We start from the raw sequence: 20,813 nt of genomic DNA on the forward strand, positions 1-20,813 counted from the left end.
TGGAATAATGTCCAGGGTGGGAGAAAGAACTTTTGTCTGTTGGAGGCAAGTGTGAATATTGCAATTGGCCACCTTGATTAGCACTGAATAACCTTGCAGCTTCAAGGCCTGGCTACTTCCTGCCTGGGAGAATCCTTTGTTGGGAGGTATTAGTTGGCCCTAATTGATTCTCATCTGGGATTCTCCTGTTGCTCTTTTTCTCCTGTTGTGATTTTGGAGTTTTTTCAATACTGGTAGTGAGACAGTGTTCATTTTCATTTAATTTCCTTTCTGTTGAAATTGTCCACATGCTTGTGGATTTCAATGGCTTCTCTGTGTAGTCTGACATGGTGGTTGTGAGAGTGGTCTAGCATTTCTGTGTTCTCCAATAATATGCTGTGTCCAGGTTGGTTCATCGGACGTTCTGCTATGGCTGACTTCTCTGGTTGAATTAGTCTGCAATCCCTTTCATGTTCCTTGATTCGTATTTGGGCACTGTGTACTTCAAAAGAAGCACTGACTGCATAGGGAAGCTGATAAAGAAACACAACCTACAAGCTATCTACAAACCCACTAGGAACATCCAACAAATGCTGCGTTCAGCAAAGGGCAAGAGGGATCCTCTCACCTCTGCAGGAGTCTCCCGTATATTGTGCAGCTGTGGACAAGTCTACACAGGGACCACCAAACGCAGCAGCATTGCCCAGATACAAATCAAGGAACATGAAAGGCACTGCAGACTAATTCAAACTGAGAAGTATTACTTGAGAACACAGAAATGCAGGAGAGAATGCTTCTGGAACATGGTCAGCCTGGAAAACTCACAGCAACCCCGTGATTCTGGCTATGAAAGCCTTTGACAACACAATGATGATGATGATGATTATTATTATTATTATTATTTTCACCAAATAATGTTTTTTTCCAAATAATGATGATGATAATAATTTTGTCATATAATAATAATTGATTAGGACAATTATGATAATTTCACCAAATAATGATGATGATTTTTTTTTTATCGTGTCAGGAGCGACCTGAGAAACTGCAAGTCGCTTCTGGTGTGAGAGAATTGGCCATCTGCAAGGACGTTGCCCAGGGCATGCCCAGATTATTTGATGTTTTATCATCCTTGTGGGAGGCTTCTCTCATGTCCCCTCATGAGGAGCTGGAGCTGATAGAGGGAGCTCATCCGCCTCTCCTCGGATTCAAACCTGCGACCTGTCGGTCTTCAGTCCTGCCAGCACAGGGGTTTAACCCACTACGCCACCAGGGCCCATTATGATGATGATGATAATAATAATAATCTTTATTTATACCCCGCCACCATCTCCCCAACGCGAACTCGAAGCGGCTTACATGGGGCCGAGCCTGGACAACATATTCCATCAAAATAAAACCAAAACATAAACAACAAGCAACATCATCAAAATTATATAAAAACATGAATACAATAACAAAATAACATTACAATAAACATAATTGCAGTAACAATGGGTTGGCCACATGTAGAGGATAACATGTTTAAAAACTCTGAGATAAAAATAGGAGCAAGTAATTTGCAGGGAGCTCAAAAGACATACAGGGTTGTGAACTAAACTTCCCATTTGGGGGGCGTGGACTCCAGTGACAGATCATAGAGTTGGAAGAGATCACATGGGCCATCTGCTCCAACCCTCTGCCATGCAGGAAAAGCATAATAATAATAATAATAATAATAATAATAATAATAATAATTTTGCCTAATAATAATAATAATAATGCCTAATAATAATAATATTTTCTAAATAATAATAATAATGATAATAATTTCACAAAATGTTGATGATAATATGGGACAGTTCCATCTTGTCTCCTGCATATGTCATCTGCCACTTTGGGACAGAGTGAAGAGAGAGGGAGGCAGGAGACAGTTCCACCTTCCCTCCTGTGCTATGCTTATAATATAATATAATATATTGTAGGTAAAGGTTTTCCTCTGACATTAAGTCCAGTCGTGTCTGACACTGGGGTGTGGTGCTGATCTCCATTTCTAAGACAAAGAGCCAGCGTTGTCCGTAGACCCCTCCAAGGTCATGTGGCCAGAATGACTGCATGGAGTGCTGTTACCTTCCCACCGGAGCGGTACCTATTGATCTACTCACATTTTGCATGTTTTTGAACTGCTAGGTTGGAAGAAGCTGGGGCTGACAGAGGAAGCTTACGCTGCTCTTTTGGTCAATATATTGTATATAATTATAATATCGGGGGCCCCGGTGGCGCAGTGGGTTAAAGCACTGAGCTGCTGAGCTTGTTGACCAAAAGGTCACAGGTTCGATTCCAGGGAGAGGCGTGAGCTTCCGCTGTCAGCCCTAGCTTCTACCAACCTAGCAGTTCGAAAACATGCAAATGTGAGTAAATCAATAGGTACCACTCCGGTGGGAAGGTAACAGCGCTCCATGCAGTCATGCTGCCCACATGACCTTGGAGGTGTCTATGGACAACGCTGGCTCTTTAGCTTAGAAATGGAGATGAGTACCACACCTCAGAATCAGACATGATTGGACTTAATGTCAGGGGACTATCTTTACCTTTACCTAATCAGATTTGTTCCCTGTACCCAGTGGTTGTCAAAGTTTGTAAACACACTGCATTCGTGTAGTATTGCAGATACCCCGTTGATGGAAGATGCAGTACTGCTAAACGAGGCATGAGCAGCCTTCTGCCCTCCAGGTGTTTTGGACTACAACTCCCACAATTCCTAAAAGCCGGGCAGAAGTTTGGCCATGCCTGTGTTAAATGAAACTAACTCCTAAAAACTGATTAAAGAAGCGGTACTGTTAGAGGAAACGCTCCCCTTAAAAAATGTCTCCTCCTCAGGTGAATGGTAAACAAAGAGACTTGAGGGGCGCCCTGTTTCTCCGTCCCCCCCCCCCTTCCCCTCCCACCTGATGCCCGAGGATGGTCTGCTGCACCAGCCGCGCGTAGCCGTCCAGGCGGACCCCGGAGTTGCTCCTGCTCCGCATGGCTCTTCCTCCTCTTCCTCCGGCAGCCGCTTCCTTCTTCTCCTTCTCCTTCTTCTTCCCTGAAGCCCCTCCCTCTCTCCTTCCCCTTTCCCTTGTGGACAGGGTCAGCCGAGGACACCCACCGCGTCTCGTCCCTTTTGCCAAGGAAGAGGGAACCCCAAACACGTGGGAGGGAAGGAGGAAGGGAGGAAGGGATCGGGGGCAGGCTCCACTCCCAATCTCTCTCTCTTTCTCTGCCCCACGGCCCCGGGAAGGGCCCAAGGGGTACGTGGAGGGCTCCCCGCCTGTGGTCCGACCTTGAGGGCTCGCCTAAAGAGAGACCCCCACCCTCGCCTCCTTCCGAAGTTGGGCGCCTTTAGGGAAACAAGGGGAGAGGCGGGCGCGCCCCCTGGCGGACGGAGCGGGGCCTGCGCGTGGAAGGAAAAAGAAAGAAAGAAAAAGAAAGAAAGAAAGAAAGAGGGAGGGAGGGAGAGGGTAGGAAGGAAGGAGGGGTGAAGAAAAGAAGGAAATAAGGAAAAGGGAGGGGAAAGGAAGAAAGAGTGGAGGAGGAAGGAAGAGGGAGGGAGGGAGAAGGAAGGAAAAAGAAGGGAGGGAGGAAGGAAGAGGGAAGGAGGAAGCAAGAAGGGAGGGGAGGAAGGAGGGAGGGGCGAAGGAAAGGAGGAAGCAAGGAAAAGGCAGGGGAAAGGAAGACAAAAGGAGGAAGGAAAGAAGGAAGGCAGGAGGAAGGAAGGAGAGAGAGAAAGGAAGAGGTAAAGGAAAGAAATAAGGAAAGAAGAGGGAAGGAGGGAGGGAGGAAGAGGGAAAGAGGGAGGGAGAAGGAAGGAATAAAGGGAGGAAGAGGGAAGGAAGGAAAGAAAGAAGGAAGAGGGAGTGAAGGAGGAAAAGGAAGGAAGAGGGAAGGAGGGAGGGAGAAGGAAGGAATAAAGGGAGGGAGGAAGAGGGATGGAGGAAAGAAGGAGGGAGGGGTGAAGGAAAGAAGGAAGCAAGGAAAAGGGAGGGGAAGGAAGGAAGAGGGAAGGAGGAAGGAAAGAAGGAAGGAAAAGGGAGTGAAGGAGGAAAAGGAAAGAAGAGGGAAGAAGGGAGGGAGAAGGAAGGGAAGGAGGAAGCAAGAAGGGAGGGAAGGGAGGATAGAGGGGTGAAGGAAAGAAGGAAGCAAGGGAAAGGGAGGGGAAAAGAAGGAACGAAGAGGGAAGGAGGAATGAAGGAAAGAAGACAGGAGGAGGAAGGAAGGAGAGAGAGAAATGAAGAGGTGAAGGAAAGAAAGAAGCAAGGAAGGAGGGGGAAGGAAGATGGAAGAAGGGAGGAAACAGGAAGGAGGGAGGGAGGAGCAAAATGGAAGGAGGGAGGAAAGAAGGGAGAGGGAGGGAGGAGAAAGGAAGGAGGGAGAGGTGAAGGAAAGAGGGAAGCAAGGAAGAGGGAAGAAGGAAAAAGGAAGGGAGGGAGGAAGATGCGAAGGAGAGGAAGAGGAATGGAGGAAGAGGGAAAGAAGGAAGGGAAGGAAGAAAAAAGGGAGGGGGGAAGGGGAAGGAGGGGAGAAGGAAGGAAGCAAGGAAGGAGAGTTCCCCCTCACTTTCTCCCAGAATCTTAGAGCTCTCAAGTACCCTGAGGCCACCTCAGCCTCCTTATGGTTGTCCTCAAAGCTTCCTTGACTCCATGGAGGACTATCTGTGGAAACAGAGGGCCAACTATAGTATTTTTACAGTGGTCATTGCTCTTTTGCTTTTACCCAGTTTGGGTCCCCAGATGTTATTGAACAAAAGCTCTTGTGTGGAGTAGGGATAACTCGGCAGCCCTTGTGGCACTTTGAAAGGGTATTTCAAAGCTGGACATTATGACCTCAAGCTATGTATGTAGATCCAGACCCCTCCCTCGTGACTCAACAGGGCAAACTGCAGCCTTCCAGGAGTTAAGTTATTGCATCCCAACTCCCATCAGTGCTAGTCCTGATGTCAATGACGAGGAATACTGGAGCAATCATCTAGCATTGGATGACACAGAGGGTTGGATTTGGCCCATGGGCCTTGAGTGTGGCATTTGGAGATGAAAGTACGCAAAAGGGTTCTAAAGGACTTTATGTCCTGAAGAGAGAAAGATCGGGCCATGAAGGAAAAACTGAGAGCTCAGCAGGAAAGGGGAGAGAGGGGGAAACACAACCTACTGAAAAGGAATGTAAGCTGCTGGAAAAAAAAATCCTCATGTCTACTGATAACAAAGAGACTGAACTTTGCACATGCTTAAAAAGTTCTGACTATAAAAAAGGGCCAAGTTGCATCTCAGCCTCGTGGTACATTTGGCACCTGATGGCTTTGCTCTGTATACAAATTCATTGTATTTAAGGCCCCTTCCACAGAGCTGAATAAAATCCCACTTTTTCTGCTTTGAACTGAAATATATGGCAATGTGGACTCATATAACCCAATTCAAAGCAGATTTTGCGGGATTTTTCTGCCTTAATATTCTGGGTTATATGGCTGTGTGGAAGGGTTCTAACTCTCTTTGCCTTTAGTGTCTGATTGGAATTACAGATACTAGGGCAGTGTTTCTCAACCTGGGGGGGGGGGGGGGGTTCAGTGGTGTCACCAAAGACCATCATAAAACATATTTGTGATGGTCTTAGAAACCTCTTTGGCAGAGAAGAGCGGGGATATCTCTGCCTATCCTCTTCCTTTTTGGAAACAGACAGCAAATCCTCCCACCAAAAGCCCTCCTCCACTGTGATTGGCTGGCCTCTCAGCTGGTCTCTCAGCCAAGTTGGGGGGGGAGGACGCTTCTGAGACTCCACGCAGGGAGGGAAGAGCAGGCGTGCTTGGCACATGGCAGCGTGGTGTACATGTGGGTGAGGGAGAGTGTGTGAGGTTGGAGGGAGGCTCGCACCAGCTAGTCTCTTCAAAGCATGGGAGTTCTGTGTGGGAAGTTTGGCCCAATTCTATCATCGGTGGGGTTCAGAGTGCTCTTTGGTTGTAGGTGAACTATACATCCCAGCAACCAAAACTCCCAAATGTCAAGATCTATTTTCTCCAAACTCCAGCAGTGTTCACATTTGGACATATTGAGTATTTGTGCCAAGTTTGTTCCAGATCCATCATTGTTCAAGTCCACAGTGCTCTCTGGATGCAGGTGAACTACAACTCCAAAACTCAAGGTCAATGCCCACCAAACCGTTCTAGTATTTTCTGTTAGTCATGGGAGTTCTATGTGCCAAGTTTATTTCAATTCCATCTTTGGTGGAGTTAAGAATGATTGTAGGTGAACTATAGATCCCAGCAACTACAACTCCCAAATTACAAAATCAATCCCCCCAACCCCACCAGTATTCAAGTTTGGGCATATCGGGTATTTGTGCCAAATTTGGTCCAGTGAATGAAAATACTGTATATACTCGAGTATAAGCCTAGTTTTTCAGCCCTTTTTTAAGGCTGAAAAAGCTGCTCTCGGCTTATACTCGAGTCAAAGTTATTTATTATTTTACTCTGTTATTGCTATTATTTTATTACATTTATTATTTTACTTTATTATTGTTGTTATTACATTTATTATTTTACTCTATTATTGCCATTATTACATTTGCATTATTTTATTCTATTACTATTTTATTCTATTTATTTTACTCTATTATTATTATTTTACTTTAGTGTTGTTGTTATTACACTTATTATTTTACTTTCTTTATTATTATTGGAAGGATACATAAGCACATTTACACTGAAAAAGGTTAGAATAATGGTTTAATCAAAGTTGGTCAGCCTTCTTTTAAATTACAGTTTTATGTAAACATTGAAAAACTTTTAACCTATTGTTTCCTCAATTAATATAATTTTATTGGTATCTATATTTATTTTGTATTGCCAGTAGCTGCTACATTTCCCACTCTCGACTTATATTCAAGTCAATAAGTTTTCCCATTTTTGCCGGGTAAAATTAGGTGCCTCGGTTTATATTCGAGTATGTACGGTACATCGAGTATATCAGATATTTACATTATGATTCATAACAGTAGCAAAATTACAGTTATGAAGTAGCAACAAAAATAATGTTATGGTTGGGGGGTCAGAACAACATGAGGAACTCTATTAAGGGGTCGTGGCATTAGGAAGGTTAAGAAACACTGTACTAGGGGGGTTTTTTTTGGGGGGGGTACCAAGCTTCAACAACACTGTGCTGCCACACACCCCCAAATCAGAGGCCACAGCCCTCTTTAGCAAAAGAAGCCAGGTTTATTTACACAATCTCTTTTCAATACACCAGGTCATAAATAGAAATGTAACCCAGTTTCTTGACAATCGATTCAGAGCAGGAGATAACAGCGCACCAGCTGAGGAGGGGAGAGAATAGATAGATAGATTGGGGCCAAAATGAAAAGTATTCAGAGCAAGGAGGAGAAAGCCTACCTCTGGAGACAGCCTATAAAGTGCTCCCTTCAGTGGGAAAAGGGTGGTTATGTGGGAGAAGTCCAGTGGCAAAACCCTCAGGCAGGGAATGCAAAGCTAACCCCCTTGCCCCATAGACATCCATAGACAAGCAGCATACCCATCTAGGGCAACCATATGGGGCCAGAATAAGTGTGGGACACTCCACTTAGCCATCCTCTCCTCCACCCAGTCTACTTCCTCTTAAAATGTCCAGATATTGTATTGTTTATTACAAGAAGCATTAAAAACCATTAAACTTACCGGGTCTCCCAAAATTGCAGGTGCCAAAGGCAATGTGCTTTTATTTGCATCGTGAGAAGGATACACAAAGGCAGCAAATGACCACAAGGGAGGCAAACAGAGTGCGGAGAAGTGGACACTGTGCCAGAGAGAGAGAAAAGAGGGTCAAGCCCTAGGCCACTTCCCAGCAGAAGCAGCACAAAGACAGAGGAGCCCCACTGCAAACCAGGAGGTCTGGCTTGGACCAAAGCACAAAGCACCAACTCACTGTGTGATTGTCCCAGGAAGCCCTCATCAGCTCCTCTGGAGTTCACACTATCCATCTCTCTTCCCAACAGATTCAAGGTATCGGGCTGCCTTTGTGCAAAGCAGAGGCCTAATGCCTTCTTATTAAGACCCCACACATGCAAGCAGTGCTTTCCTGTGACCCCCATGCACCCTTCTGCTTTCCAAAATGGGGAGGGTTGACACATTGGTATGAGAAACAGGACTGAGTCTGGTTCTTAGGGAGAGTTTTCAAAGGCATTGCAAAGCAAAGCCTGCCTCTCCTCGTAGTGACTGAACTTCCTTCATTGTCCTCCTCCTCTTGCACCAAACCCACACTAGGACCTAAAGAAAACTGTCCTAGGAGCCCGCCAGGTGTCCCTTCTTTCTTCTTCCAAGGAGAAAACAAAGTGGACCATATTAGCATTCAATGCATAAAAGTCCCGGGCTAAAACAGTCCGTGTTTGCATGTCCTGTGCGGAGGGAAGGCATCAGGAGCCAGATGAACAGGAGTCCAGTTTCATTAAAACCCAGACCATCTCTTAGTGGGGGACAGAAAGGGGACTCGGGGAGATGGTCCTCCAAGGTGAGCAGAGCCAGCAAGTGGAGAACATCAAGGCCGGAGGATGAGCCAGGACTCCGACGGACGTCCCATTCTGCCCGCTCCAGGCCCAGCTCAGCGGCAGGTGCAGGACTTGGCGACCATGTTGTCATAGACCTTGTAGAGGATGTCATTGTTGGGCTCGATCATGAGGACACTGATGGGGCCGTACTCGTAGGGCACGCAGGAGGGCCGGGGCACACTGGAGTCCACCAGCTCATTGATGAAGTTCTGGACAATGGCATGGTTGGGCGCATGGTAGCCCTGGCGCAGGACTCGGGGGCAGCCTCCCTTGCAGAACTGGGGCCAGTACAAGTGTGGGGCGATGATCCAGTGGTCCCAGCCCAGCTGGCTGAAGCTGACCCGGAAGGGGCGCAGGGAGCACTCCTCGTTCCTCTTGGGGCCACTGGGACGAGAGTAGCCGGGCAGGTCGAGGGCCAAGCGGCCAGCTTGGCGGGCCCTGCGGACGAGGGAGGGGCTTCCCCGAACAGGCTTCAGTGGGGAAAGGCCCAGGACTGGATTCGGGCCCTCTTCCCCCTCCGCCCGCAGGGCCTGCCGGGTGTCATTGAGGTAGAGCAACAAGAAGGGGTCATCCAGAGATATGGTGGCAGGGTCCAGGGGCCGCCCTGCAGAAGAGGAGGAGGAGGCACAGGCATGGCGCAGGTGCAAGACCCAGCTCTGAGGGGCATCCCAGGACCCCCACAATGGGAAGTGTGCAGAGAGGTCCATTTCCACCCAGCTGTCTTGGGTCGGAGAGGCCACGGTCGCATTCAGGTGGTCCTGTGGGGGGACCCAGTCTAAGCCGAGCGGACTGGGAGAGGAGGCGTGTTGTCCCCGGAGCAACTCGACCACACAGGCAAAAGGGCCGCCATTGGACAACTGAGTCCGAGAATAGATGGCCACGACCCGCACCAAGTGTTCTACCTGCGGCTTGACCTCCAGGCGGTAGTCCAGAGTCCAGACCAACCAGGGACCTACACAAAGGCAGACACAGATTAAATGCATATATTACTGTCACACTTTCTTGCCTCAAAGCCTGGCAAACCTCCTCAAGACAAAAATGCCTATTCCCTTCTTGCCTCTTGGTGTTCCTGGCTGACTTTTTGTGAATTCTCCAGCTCTTTTCCAAGGGAGGATCCACACAACTCTCTGCTAGTAACCTCATCACACTTTTGCTGTCCTGGCCCCATCCAAAGAAATCATGGGATTTGCAGTTTGGGAGGAGCACATGGACTTCTCTGCATGTTGTACAAGGGGCCAGGTTTTAGCACAGCAGGTTAATCACCAGCTGCAGCTACAGTAAATCTTGCCAACCAAAAGGCTGACAGTTCGAAGCCTGGGTCAGAGTGAGCCCCCAACCTTCATCCCAGCTCCCCTCTCACCTAGCAGATCAAAAACAGCAATGTGAATAGATAAATAGGAACCACATTAAAGAGGGGAGGTTTTTGAGGCACATTTTGAGGCATTTTGATAAGAAAAAGGAGGACGTTTACGAACAAAGAAAGCTCTGCAGCAAGGAGATAGAGTAACAGCACCCCACTGTGGCCGGAACTGAGCACAGTCTCCAAATATGCCGAAAAATGGGAAAGCCTATGCATATCTCTACCTGTTGTCTGCTTTGTTGTTGTATAAGTGGCATTGAATGTTTGCTATATATGTGTTCTGTGATCCGCCCGAGCATTGCAATTATCAATGTTTATGAAATGCCACCAGTGTACTAGATGCTGTCTAGAACATAGTTGGGAGACAGACCTTTACCATGCAATGGTCTAAATGTGTGCTCTGGGGTTGTAAATCCATCCCTGTGGAAAGCAAAGCCATGCTTGGAGAAGGCTGGAGTATAAATACTGTGTGGGAAGTTTGGCCAATTCAATTGTTGGTGGGGTTCAGAATGCTCTTTGATTTTAGGTGAACTATAAATCCCAGCAACTACAACTCCCAAATGTCAAGGTCTTCCCCAAATTCCACCAATGTTCACATTGGGGCACATTGAGTGTTTGTATCAAGTTTGGTCTAGATCAGTGGTTCTCAACCTGGGGTCCCCAGATGTTTTGGCCTACAATTCCCAGAAATCCTAACAGCTGGTAAACTGGCTGGGATTTCTGGGAGTTGTAGGCCAAAAACATCTGGGGACCCAAGGTTGAGAAGCACTGGTCTAGATCCATCATTGTTTGAGTCCACAGTGTTCTCTGGATGCAGGTGAACTACAACTCCAAAAGTCAAGGTCAATGCCCACCAAACTCTTCCAGTACTTTCTGTTGGCCATGGGAGTTCTGTGTGCCAAGTTTGATTCAATTCCATCATTGGTGGAGTTCAGAATGCTCTTTGATTGTAGGTGAACTATGAATCCCAGCAACTACAATCAATCCTCTCCTCCCCAACCCCACCAGTATTCAAATTTGGGCGTAGTGGGTCTTTGTGTCAATGGTGGCCCAGTGAATGAAAATACATCCTACATATCAGATATTTCCATTACGATCCATAACAGTAGCAAAATTACAATTATGAAGTAGCAATGAAAAGAAATTTATGGTTGGGGGTCACCACATCATGAAGAACTGTATGAAAAGGTCACGGCATTAGGAAGGTTGAGAATCACTGTGCTAGATGTACTGTCGAAGGCTTTCATGGCCGGAATCGCTGGGTTGTTGTAGGTTTTTTCAGGCTACATGGCCATGTTCTAGAGTCATTCTCTCCTCTGAGGATACTTACCATAGATGCAGGCGAAATGTCAGGAGAGAATGCTTGTAGAACATGGCCATGTAGCCCGAAAAAACCTACAACAACCCAGTGATTCCGTCCATGGACACCTCTAGAATATGGCCATATAGCCCGAAAAAAACCTGCAACAACCCACTGTGCTAGAGTTTGCCGTGCATACCCACTCAGGTGTGCCATGGGGGAGCCCGCACCCCAGAAGAAGGGAGCCCTGGCATCCTCACCTGTCCCTGGCTGGTGGTGCTTGGCAAAGGGCTGGACCAGACGCACAGTGTTGGTGGGCATCCGGCGGTCCCTGCGAGGCCGGCCGTGCCGGTCAGCCACACTCCGGTAGAGGTCCATCATGTAGCGCAGTGGTTGCTGGCCTGCCTGCCTCCTGCGGCGCCCCAGAGGGCGGGCTTTGGGGGGGCCCTGGCTGAGCAGCATCCGGATCAAGGGGAGCGGAGGTGCCCCCACAAGGGCCCCATTGTGCGAGGCAGGGGCCTCCCTCCCTTGCCCCAGGGGGGACTCCAGGAGGAACAGCATTGCAGCCATGAGAAGCAGGACCCCACAGGGGGAAAGGGGGCTCCAACCAGCCATTGGGGCACTAAGGAGCTACAGGGCTGCCTCCATGCCCCCAAGGAAGGGCCTTCACAACCCCATCCTGGGACCCACAGGCAAACCTTGTGAGGCGAGACAAGCAGCCAGACCTCTCAAAGGCAGGAACAAGACCCTTCCTTGCTGTTCAGTCCAGGGAAGAACATGAACAAGGCAATGGTACAAAGCTTCAAACAAGGTGAGAGACTGAGTCCTGCAGGCCAGTTGAAGTGGCTCCCTAACTTTGGCCTGCTGGGTAAGGAGCTTGGGAGGCCCTTCCGGCTTTAAAGGATGGCTGGGATTTAAAGGGCCAGGAGGGGATGTGTTTGGCTGCTCAGACCCTGGAAGGGAAGGAAGGAAGGCCAGAGTTTGGGAAAGGTTCTTTTCTGGACCTTACTTAGGCAATCCCTCATTGTCCGAGTAGGACAATCCTCCAAGATCAGTGTGCTGGTGGGTCCGTAGGTGACTGTAGAGCCCTATTCTTGATCATCTCCTGCAGTGAGGGCATTGGTTTCCAGGTGGAAGGCGGTCTCGGTCAGGGTTGGCTTGATGCGCCTTCCTCTTGGCACATTTCTCTCTTTCGCCCTCCATTCGTGCCTCTTCAAATTTTACAGCACTGCTGGTCACAGCAGACCTCCAGTTGGAGTGCTCAAGGGCCAGGGCTTCCCATTTCTCAGTGTCTATGCCAGAGGTTTTAAGGTTGGCTTTGAACCCATCTTTAAATCTCTTTTCCTGCCCACCAACATTCCGTTTTCCATTCTTGAGTTCGGAGTAGAGCAACTGCTTTGGGAGACGGTGGTTAGGCATCTGGACAATGTGGCCGGTCCAGCCGAGTTGATGGTGGAGAACCATCACTTCAATGCTGGTGGTCTTTGCTTCTTCCAGCATGCTGACATTTGTCCACTTGTCTTCCCAAGAGATTTGCAGGATTTTCCGGAGGCAGCGCTGATGGAATCGTTCCAGGAGTTGCATGTGACATCTGTAGATAGTCCACATCTCGCAGGCATATAGCAGGGTTGGGAGGACAATAGCTTTATAAACAAACACCTTGGTATCTCTATGGATGTCCCAGTCCTCAAACACTCTCTGCTTCATTTGGAAAAAAGCTGCACTCGCAGAGCTCAGGTGATATTGTATTTCACTGTCAATGTTGACTTTTGTGGAGAGGTGGCTGCCAAGGTAGCGGAAATGGTCAACATTTTCTAATGTTACACCATTAAGCTGTATTTCTGGCATTGGAGAGGGATTGGCTGGACCACACCTCCTAGAATCCCACTTTTGTGTTTCAAAAAAGGGGCTTTCCCAAGCTCAGGCCATGTTCCTGGAGGACTGGATGGGCTTTATGGGAGACGTAGTTTACCCTCTCAAGGTTGACATTCAAGGGGACTGTATCAAACAAATGTCCCAAGGAGGAGGAACTCCTTTGCAATGCAAATGCCTCAGCTGCCTTGCATCTAACCATGTGTGTCTTTCTGCTGCTCTCTAGTGGCCACTTGGTGGGATGGACCATTATATTTGCACATGCTGATGCACACATGTGCATGGAGCTCTTGCTCCAATGTGCATTCCTTTTGCCCTGGATCAAATGGATCACCAAAAGTGGAGGGCCTTGGAAGGCAAACCAATTTACAACATTGTGTACCACACGATGTCAGATGCATGAACTACTTCCTTGCTGGAGTCAGTTGCAAAAGAGTAACACACACCTCAACTTGAGTCCTGTCAGGCCAATCCTAGTAGCCTCTTAAGGAAGAAGAACATGGGATCAAGGAAGTGAGGTTAGAGTTGGACTCTTGACACTTTGTATTGTCTAAGGCTTTCGTGGCCGGAATCACTGGGTGGCTGTGAGTTTTCCAGACAGCATTCTCTCCTGACATTTCACCTACATCTATGGCAGGCATCCTCAGAGATTGTGAGATCTGTTGGAAACTAGGCAAATGGGGTTTATATATCTGTGAAATGTCCAGGATGGGAGAAAGAACTCTTATCTCTTTGAGGCAAATGTGAATGTTGTAATTGGCCACTTGATTAGCATTGAACAGCCTTGCAGGCTTAAAGCCTGGCTGTTTCTTTCCTGGGGGAATCCTTTGTTGGGGGTGTTAGCTGGCCCTGATTGTTTCCTGTCTGAAATTCCCATTTTTGAGTGTTGTTCTTTATCTACTGTCCTGATTCTATGACATTTAATACTGGTAGTGAGATTGTGTTCATTTTCATGGTTTCTTCCTTTCTGTTAAAATTGTCCACATGCTTGTAGATTTCAATGGATTTCAAACAGACAAGAGTTCTTTCTCCCACCCTGGACCTTCCACAGATACGTACACCTAACTTGCCTAGTTTCCAACAGACCTCACAACCTCTGTGGATGCCTCCCATAGATGTGGGTGAAACGTCAGGAGAGAATGCTTCTGGAACATGGCCAGACAGCCCAGAAAACTCACAGTGACGATTGAAGCTTTGTCTGTTTTTGTTTCTATTGCTGCTGCTGCTATCATCACAACCATCATCATCAGGTCTACCTACTGCTACCAGTTATTTCGATTCCATGAATTTAAGAATTACTGTGGCAGTGTTGGGATTTGTGTGTGTGTGAGAGTGTGTGTGTCAGGAATGACTTGAGAAACTGCAAGTCGCTTCTGGTATGAGAAAATTGACTGCAAGGATGTTTCCCAGGGGGTGCCTGGATGTTTTACCATCCATGTAGGAGGCTCCTCTCATTTCCCTGCATAAAGAGCTGGAGCTGACAGAGGGAGTTCATCCGTACTTTCCCTGGATTTGACTCTCCAACCTGTCGGTCTTCAGTCCTGCCGGCACAAAAGTTTAACCCATTGCACCACCGGAGGCTCCTAATGTTGGGATAATGTGTGAGCTGAGCAGAGAATTGACCTCTGGTGTCTCAAAGTCCCATTTCAGTGCTCAGATCATTACAATATATGGCTCTAATATGGGCAGCTTTCCCCAGAATTTTTCCTGCAGGATTGACTCATTGCTTCCCTCTGTGGGACTTGCCCAAAGCCACCCTGTGGGTTTCTATGGCTGATGAAAGATTCGAGGGGAAAAGCTTGCCTGGAATCACACCCTAAAATGACTAGAATGGGTAGGACCTGCTGCAAAAACTGGTTTCCAGTCAACAAGGAAAGGGGTGGTAGCTGCATCCAGGAAGACCCGGCAAACGGTCCTCTCTGCCAAAAAGCCTAGTTTGGTGGCAAACCGTCCTCTCTGCCAAAAGCCTAGAGGCCTCCGTTGGCTCAGACTGCCAGGACTTTGCCAAGTAGCAGCAGCAGCTCCCACCTGTCTGCACTTGAAGGCTATAAATAGGGTGCCTGGCACACCTTTGGACAACACAAGGGGAGGTTTGGCTGTTGTGGGACCGAGGAGGAGGAGTGGCAACAGCCGAGGGGAGGTTTTGCAACAAGGTGGAAGAGATGGGGATGAGGAGGAAGACGCTGCGGAAGGAGCCGGGGCCCCACAGAAGGCAATGTGGAGGGCAGGAAGGGCCCTTGGGGCCAAGGAGGGCCAGGATGGTCCAAAGAAGAGTGAGTGGGTCCCTTTGATGACAGTGTAGATGCCAGAAGACAGCATCTGGGCAAGAGGAAACCCCAGGAGAGAAAAGACCTGGATCAGGAGCACATCCTAAGGCCCAAAGCAACAAAAGCCAGTATAGTGGTCTCAGTATTAGGCCAGGATTCCAAGCAACTGGGATTGAAAACTCCATTCAGTCATAGAAATTCAACAACTTGTGAGTTGCTGTAAGTTATTTGGGTTATATTATAGTTCCAGAAGCATTCTCTCCTGATGTTTTGCCTGCATCTATGGCAGGCATCCTCAGAGGTTGTGAGGTCTATTACCATAGCACAATATTAGTATTATATATTACTATAGTGCACTATACCATTATACTGTAATATTATTAGTAATATTACATGTAATATAAAATATATAATTATAATATCATATTAATATTATACTGTTTTACATTATAATATTATCAATATTATATGTATATACAATATATTACATTATATAATATTATATTATATTATATTATATTATATTATATTATATTATATTATCAGGCTCAGCAGAGTGCAGGAGACAAAGTGGAACTGTCTTCCTGGCCCCCTCTCTTCACTCTGGTCACTTCCCTATGTGATCAAAATCATGCATGTATGTGTGTGTCTCACAACCTCTGAGGATGCCTGGCATATATACAGGTGAAACTTCAGGAGAGAATGCTACTGGAACATGGTCATACAGCCCGAAAAACTTACAGCACCCTAGTGATTCTGGCCATGAAACCTTTGACAACAACAACTAGTGATCTTGTGCGAGTGGCTTTCTCTCACTCTGCTCTGAAGAAATCTTGCCAAGAAACAATCCAGAAGAGGGTTGTCATAAGTCAGAGTGGATAGAAATACAGTCTCATTGGATGTTTTGTGTGGCGTAGGAGTGTGAGTGTTGGAGTGAGACTCCATGAGACTCATGCATTCCTGCAAAACAGATTAAGGCAAACCTCCTTTGAAAAAGTCCTTTGGATTACTGTAAGCCATAGATGTCTGGAAGGCATACAAGAGCAACCACAAGGATGCAAATGTCCTACTACTCTCATTAATGGTGGGTCCTTCCTTGATATAGCTGGGACTTAGTTCCAAGACGCCATCCATCAATGCCAAAATCCATTGCTGTGGAGCTTGGGCTGTGGGATCAGGGCTTAGGGCCACAAAAATCCATCCAATCCCATCCTCAAGCCCAAGTGAACAGCTTCTGGCCCCAAAGCAGAGGTACCTGAGGACAGAGGCAAGTCTCCACCAACTGAGTCTCCTCTCTTTGCCCTTTTCCAAGGAGTCCCGAGCTTCCCAGGGCCTGTTAATGATTGTTTGCTCTCTACATTGGACTGAAGGGGGGAGCTGAGGGGGTTTTCCTTGAGGAACCTTACAACAATGGCTCACTGTGGGGAGAAAATCCATTCTTGCTTCCCTTCTCTTTGCTATTTTAACTGTGCACGTGGATGGATGGATAGATAGATAGACAAGGTATGAACAAGAGAGGCTTGATCTTATGTTCAATTTGTATGTAAGTCGAAACAGCTACTTTTTAAAGTGTAACTCTAGCTATACGCACACATACATGCATGATTTGGATCACATAGGGAAGTGACCAGAGTGAAGAGAGGGGGCCAGGAAGACAGTTCCACCTTGTCTTCTGCACTGTGTTAATAATATAATATAACTAGCTTTACCCGCCACGCATTGCTGTGGCCAGCCTTCCCTCCCTCTTTCTCTCCTTCCTTCCCTCCCTCCCTCTTTCCTTCCTTCCCTGTTTTTCCTTCCCTTCTTCTTTCTTCTCTACTTGTTTCTTCCCTCGCTTCCTTTGCTCTTTGGTTCCATCCTTCCTTCTCTCTTTCCTTCCTTTCTTCTCTCCTTCCTTCCCTCTCACTTTCCTTCCTTCTTTTACTTTTTTTCCTTCTCTCTTTCTTTCCTCTCCTTCCCTTCTTGTGAATCCCAGTGACTACAACTCCCAAATGTCAAGGTCTATTTCCCCCAAACTCCATCTGTGTTCATATTTGGGCGTATTGAGTGCTTGTGCCAAGTTTGGTCCAGATCCATCATTGTTTGACTCCATAGTGCTTTCTGGATGTAGGTGAACTACAATTCCAAAACTCAAGGTCAATGCCCACCAAACCCTTCCAGTATTTTCCGTTAGGCATGGGAGTTCTGTGTGCCAAGTTTGGTTGAATTCCATCGTTGGTGGAGTTCAGAATGCTCTTTGATTGAAGGTGAACTACAAATCCCAGCAACTACAACTCCCAAATGACAAAATCATAATTTTTGAGTGATGGTCACTCCTTGTGTTGTGAGACGTTTTGTTGCCAAATTTGGTGTGATTTCGTTCATTGGTTCTTTTGTTTTTAAGGTACTCATTATGCACAGAGCATTAATATATATATAGATATATATATATTGTATATACATATAATATTGATACTATTATAATGTAATACAATATAATACTAATATGTTATATTTATGATTTAATAAAAGGGAAATAAAAGAAGCAATGTGCACAAGCAGTAATAGTATTAGGGTGGAAAGATAAATCAAAATGGACAGTAAATAAATGGTACCAATATATGGTGGAGCAAATGGAATTCGAAATTATGAATGTGAAATTAAATGATTTAAAAATCAATGAAAATAGAATGAGAGAAATGGAAGAAAGATGGACAAGGGTCAAGAAATATATCATGAATCAATCTGGAGATCAAGCCATAAGAAATAAGATATAGATGTTCTATAGTATATAGGATGGAAATGTGTAAAGATAAAGATATAAAGATTGTCTCAAAAAGAAATGAATATGTAAAATAAAACAATCTTCGTGTTGGTGGTGGGAATCGTAAATGTTTTGTGTGTGTATGGTATATATTTTGAAAACAAAAAAATAAAAACCTAATATGTTATAATTATATATATTTATATTACATGTAATATTACTAATAATATTACACTAAAATTATCAAGGGTCTGGAGAACAAGCCCTATGAGGAGCGGCTTAGGGAACTGGGCATGTTTAGCCTGAAGAAGAGAAGGCTGAGAGGAGATATGATAGCCATGTATAAATATGTGAGAGGCAGCCACAGGGAGGAGGGAGCAAGCTTGTTTTCTGCTTCCTTGGAGACTAGGACGCGGAACAATGGCTTCAAACTACAAGAGAGGAGATTCCATCTGAACATGAGGAAGAACTTCCTGACTGTGAGAGCCGTTCAGCAGTGGAACTCTCTGCCCTGGAGTGTGGTGGAGGCTCCTTCTTTGGAAGCTTTTAAGCAGAGGCTGGATGGCCATTTGTCAGGGATGATTTGAATGCAATATTCCTGCTTCTTGGCAGAATGGGGTTGGACTAGATGGCCCATGAGGTCTCTTCCAACTCTTTGATTCTATGATTCTAGTGCAATATAGTAATATATAATACTAAGATTGTGCTATGGTAATAATATAATATATTGTATTTACATATTACTTGTAAGCCGCTCTGAGTCCCCTTCAGGGTGAGAAGGGCAGCATATAAATGTGGTAAATAAATAAATACATAAATAAATAAATAAATAGGGAAGGGTTACTACCACCCGTGGTGTTTGTTTTGCTGTCTGGGTGTTCAGAAGATTTCACCTCCCTTTCTGTCCCTGTGATAATACTATGTAACATGACTTTTGTTCCTGGGTTATCAATGTCATTTCCTAATAGGTTCTATCATAAAAACATGGGAAAAGTTGTTTAAACTGCAGCACATTTTGCTCTAGTTTTCTAATGAATCTCTCCTTGGATCTCAACCAATTCCACGTAGTCTGTTGCAGTCACAAAAATGAAGTTTCCGAAGGAGAACAAGTGCTTCCAAATTAAGGACCCACACAACTAAAAAGGAAATAACACTTTCAAACCAGGAACAGATTTTTTTCTAAAAAAAATTGCTATATAGTGTAATTAACAGTGAGCTGAACTGCAGAGTTGCTGAACTTGCTGACCGAAAGGCTGGCGGTTGGAATCCGGGGAGCGTGGTGAGCTCCCAATGTTAGCCCCAGCTTCTGCCAACCTAGCAGTTCGAAAACATGTAAATGTGAGTCGATCAATAGGTACTGTTTTGGCGGGAAGGTAACAGTGTTATCCCGGCCACATGACCTTGGAGGCGTCTACTGAAAACGCTGGCCTGTCGGATTAGAAATGGAGATGAGCACCACCCCCCAGAGTTGGACACGACTAGACTTAATGTCAGGGGAAACATTTACCTTTTACTAGTGTAATTGGATTTTGGAAAATATGCCTTGTTGTGGAACTAGGATTGGGAATTCACTCATGGAGACCCCTTTCTTCTATGAGTGAATTCCCTTTCCGAGGGGGAGATTTCTCTCACTTCCTGTTGTCTTAACTATGAGTCATTTGTAAGTTGGATGTTTGTAATTTAGGGGTGGCCTGTATGTACCTATCTAATGTGGGCAGTGAAGCAGGGCAAGGGGAGGGTGCTCACTGCCCCACAACCAAAAGCAGCAGCTGCACACGGAGGCCAGGGGCCATGGGTGATAAAACCACTGGGCCTTGCAGTCCATTATCTGCATAGAGGGAAAGTCCAACCCTGGGAGGAAGGGGAATCATTCACAGGGGGCAGAAGGCTGGCAGATCCATCTGGCCAAAGGCCAGTATTGCCCACTCTGCTTCCATAGCGCTTACAAGGAGGCCTTGAAAGCTGGAAGGAGGAAGGAAGGAAGGAAGGAAGGAAGGAAGGAAGGAAGGAAGGAAGGAAGAGGGAAAGAGGGAGGGAGAAAGAGGGAAGGAAGGTATGAAGGGAGGAAGAAAGGAAGGAAGAGGGAAGGAGGGAGGGAGGGAGGAGAAGGAAGGAAGGAAAGAAGAAAGGAAGGAAGGAGGAAGGAAGTACGGAAGAGGGAAGAAGGAAGGAAAGGAAGGAGGAAGGAAGTACGGAAGAGGGAAGAAGGAAGGAAAGGATGAGAAAGGAGGGAGGGAGGAAGTGGTGAAGAAAAGAAGGAAGTAAGGGAGAGGAAAGGATGGATGAAGGAAGAGGGAAGGAGGATGGAAGAAGGAAAGAAGGGAGGAGGAAAGGAAGGAAGAGGGAAGGGGGAGGGGAGAAGGAAGGGAAGGAGGGAGGAGGGAAGGAAGGAAGGGAGGGAGGGAGAAGGAAAGAAGAAGTACGGAAGAGGGAAGGAGGAAGGAAGAAGGGAGGGATGAGAAAGGAGGGAGGGAGGAAGAGGTGAAGGAAAGAAGGAAGCAAGGAAGAGGAAAGGAGGGAGGAAGGAAGAGGGAAAGAAGGGAGGAAGAAGTTCCTTTCTAAGTGTTTGCAGACCACTTCCTTAACTATCTTTTCCTGAATCTTGCCTGGTATCCTCATGAGGCTGACTGGATGGTAATTGTTTGGGTCATCCTTTTTTCCCTTCTTGAAGATAGATAGGGACCACATTTGACCTCCTCCAATCTGCTGGAACTGCTCCTGTTCTCCAAGAACTCTCAAAGATTATTGCCA

General features: G+C 46.5%; 2 protein-coding genes across 4 annotated transcripts in view; both read right to left on the reverse strand.

Annotated features, from left to right (window-relative positions):
• PHKA1 (phosphorylase kinase regulatory subunit alpha 1) overlaps window positions 1-3,404 on the reverse strand; it is a 46,170-nt gene extending 42,766 nt beyond the window's left edge. For 2 of the 3 annotated variants that reach the window (XM_067471591.1, XM_067471590.1), the window contains exon 1: window positions 2,907-3,404. In XM_067471591.1, coding sequence (XP_067327692.1) covers window positions 2,907-2,984 — 78 coding nt within the window. In that variant the 5' untranslated portion in view covers window positions 2,985-3,404. The remainder of the gene's footprint in view (window positions 1-2,906) is intronic. The other variant, XM_067471592.1, reaches the window with a different exon arrangement.
• Window positions 3,405-7,197: 3,793 nt separating this feature from the next.
• BMP15 (bone morphogenetic protein 15) lies at window positions 7,198-12,029 on the reverse strand. The gene is made up of 2 exons (XM_060756529.2): window positions 11,441-12,029; window positions 7,198-9,472 (listed from the first exon to the last, which is right to left on the reverse strand). Exons 1-2 carry the CDS (start codon window positions 11,793-11,795, stop codon window positions 8,574-8,576), a joined length of 1,254 nt encoding a protein of 417 aa, XP_060612512.2. The 5' UTR covers window positions 11,796-12,029; the 3' UTR covers window positions 7,198-8,573.
• Window positions 12,030-20,813: the final 8,784 nt, after the last annotated feature.

This window comes from Anolis sagrei, chromosome 10 (assembly GCF_037176765.1).
Source record: "Anolis sagrei isolate rAnoSag1 chromosome 10, rAnoSag1.mat, whole genome shotgun sequence".
Lineage (NCBI taxonomy): Eukaryota > Metazoa > Chordata > Lepidosauria > Squamata > Dactyloidae > Anolis > Anolis sagrei.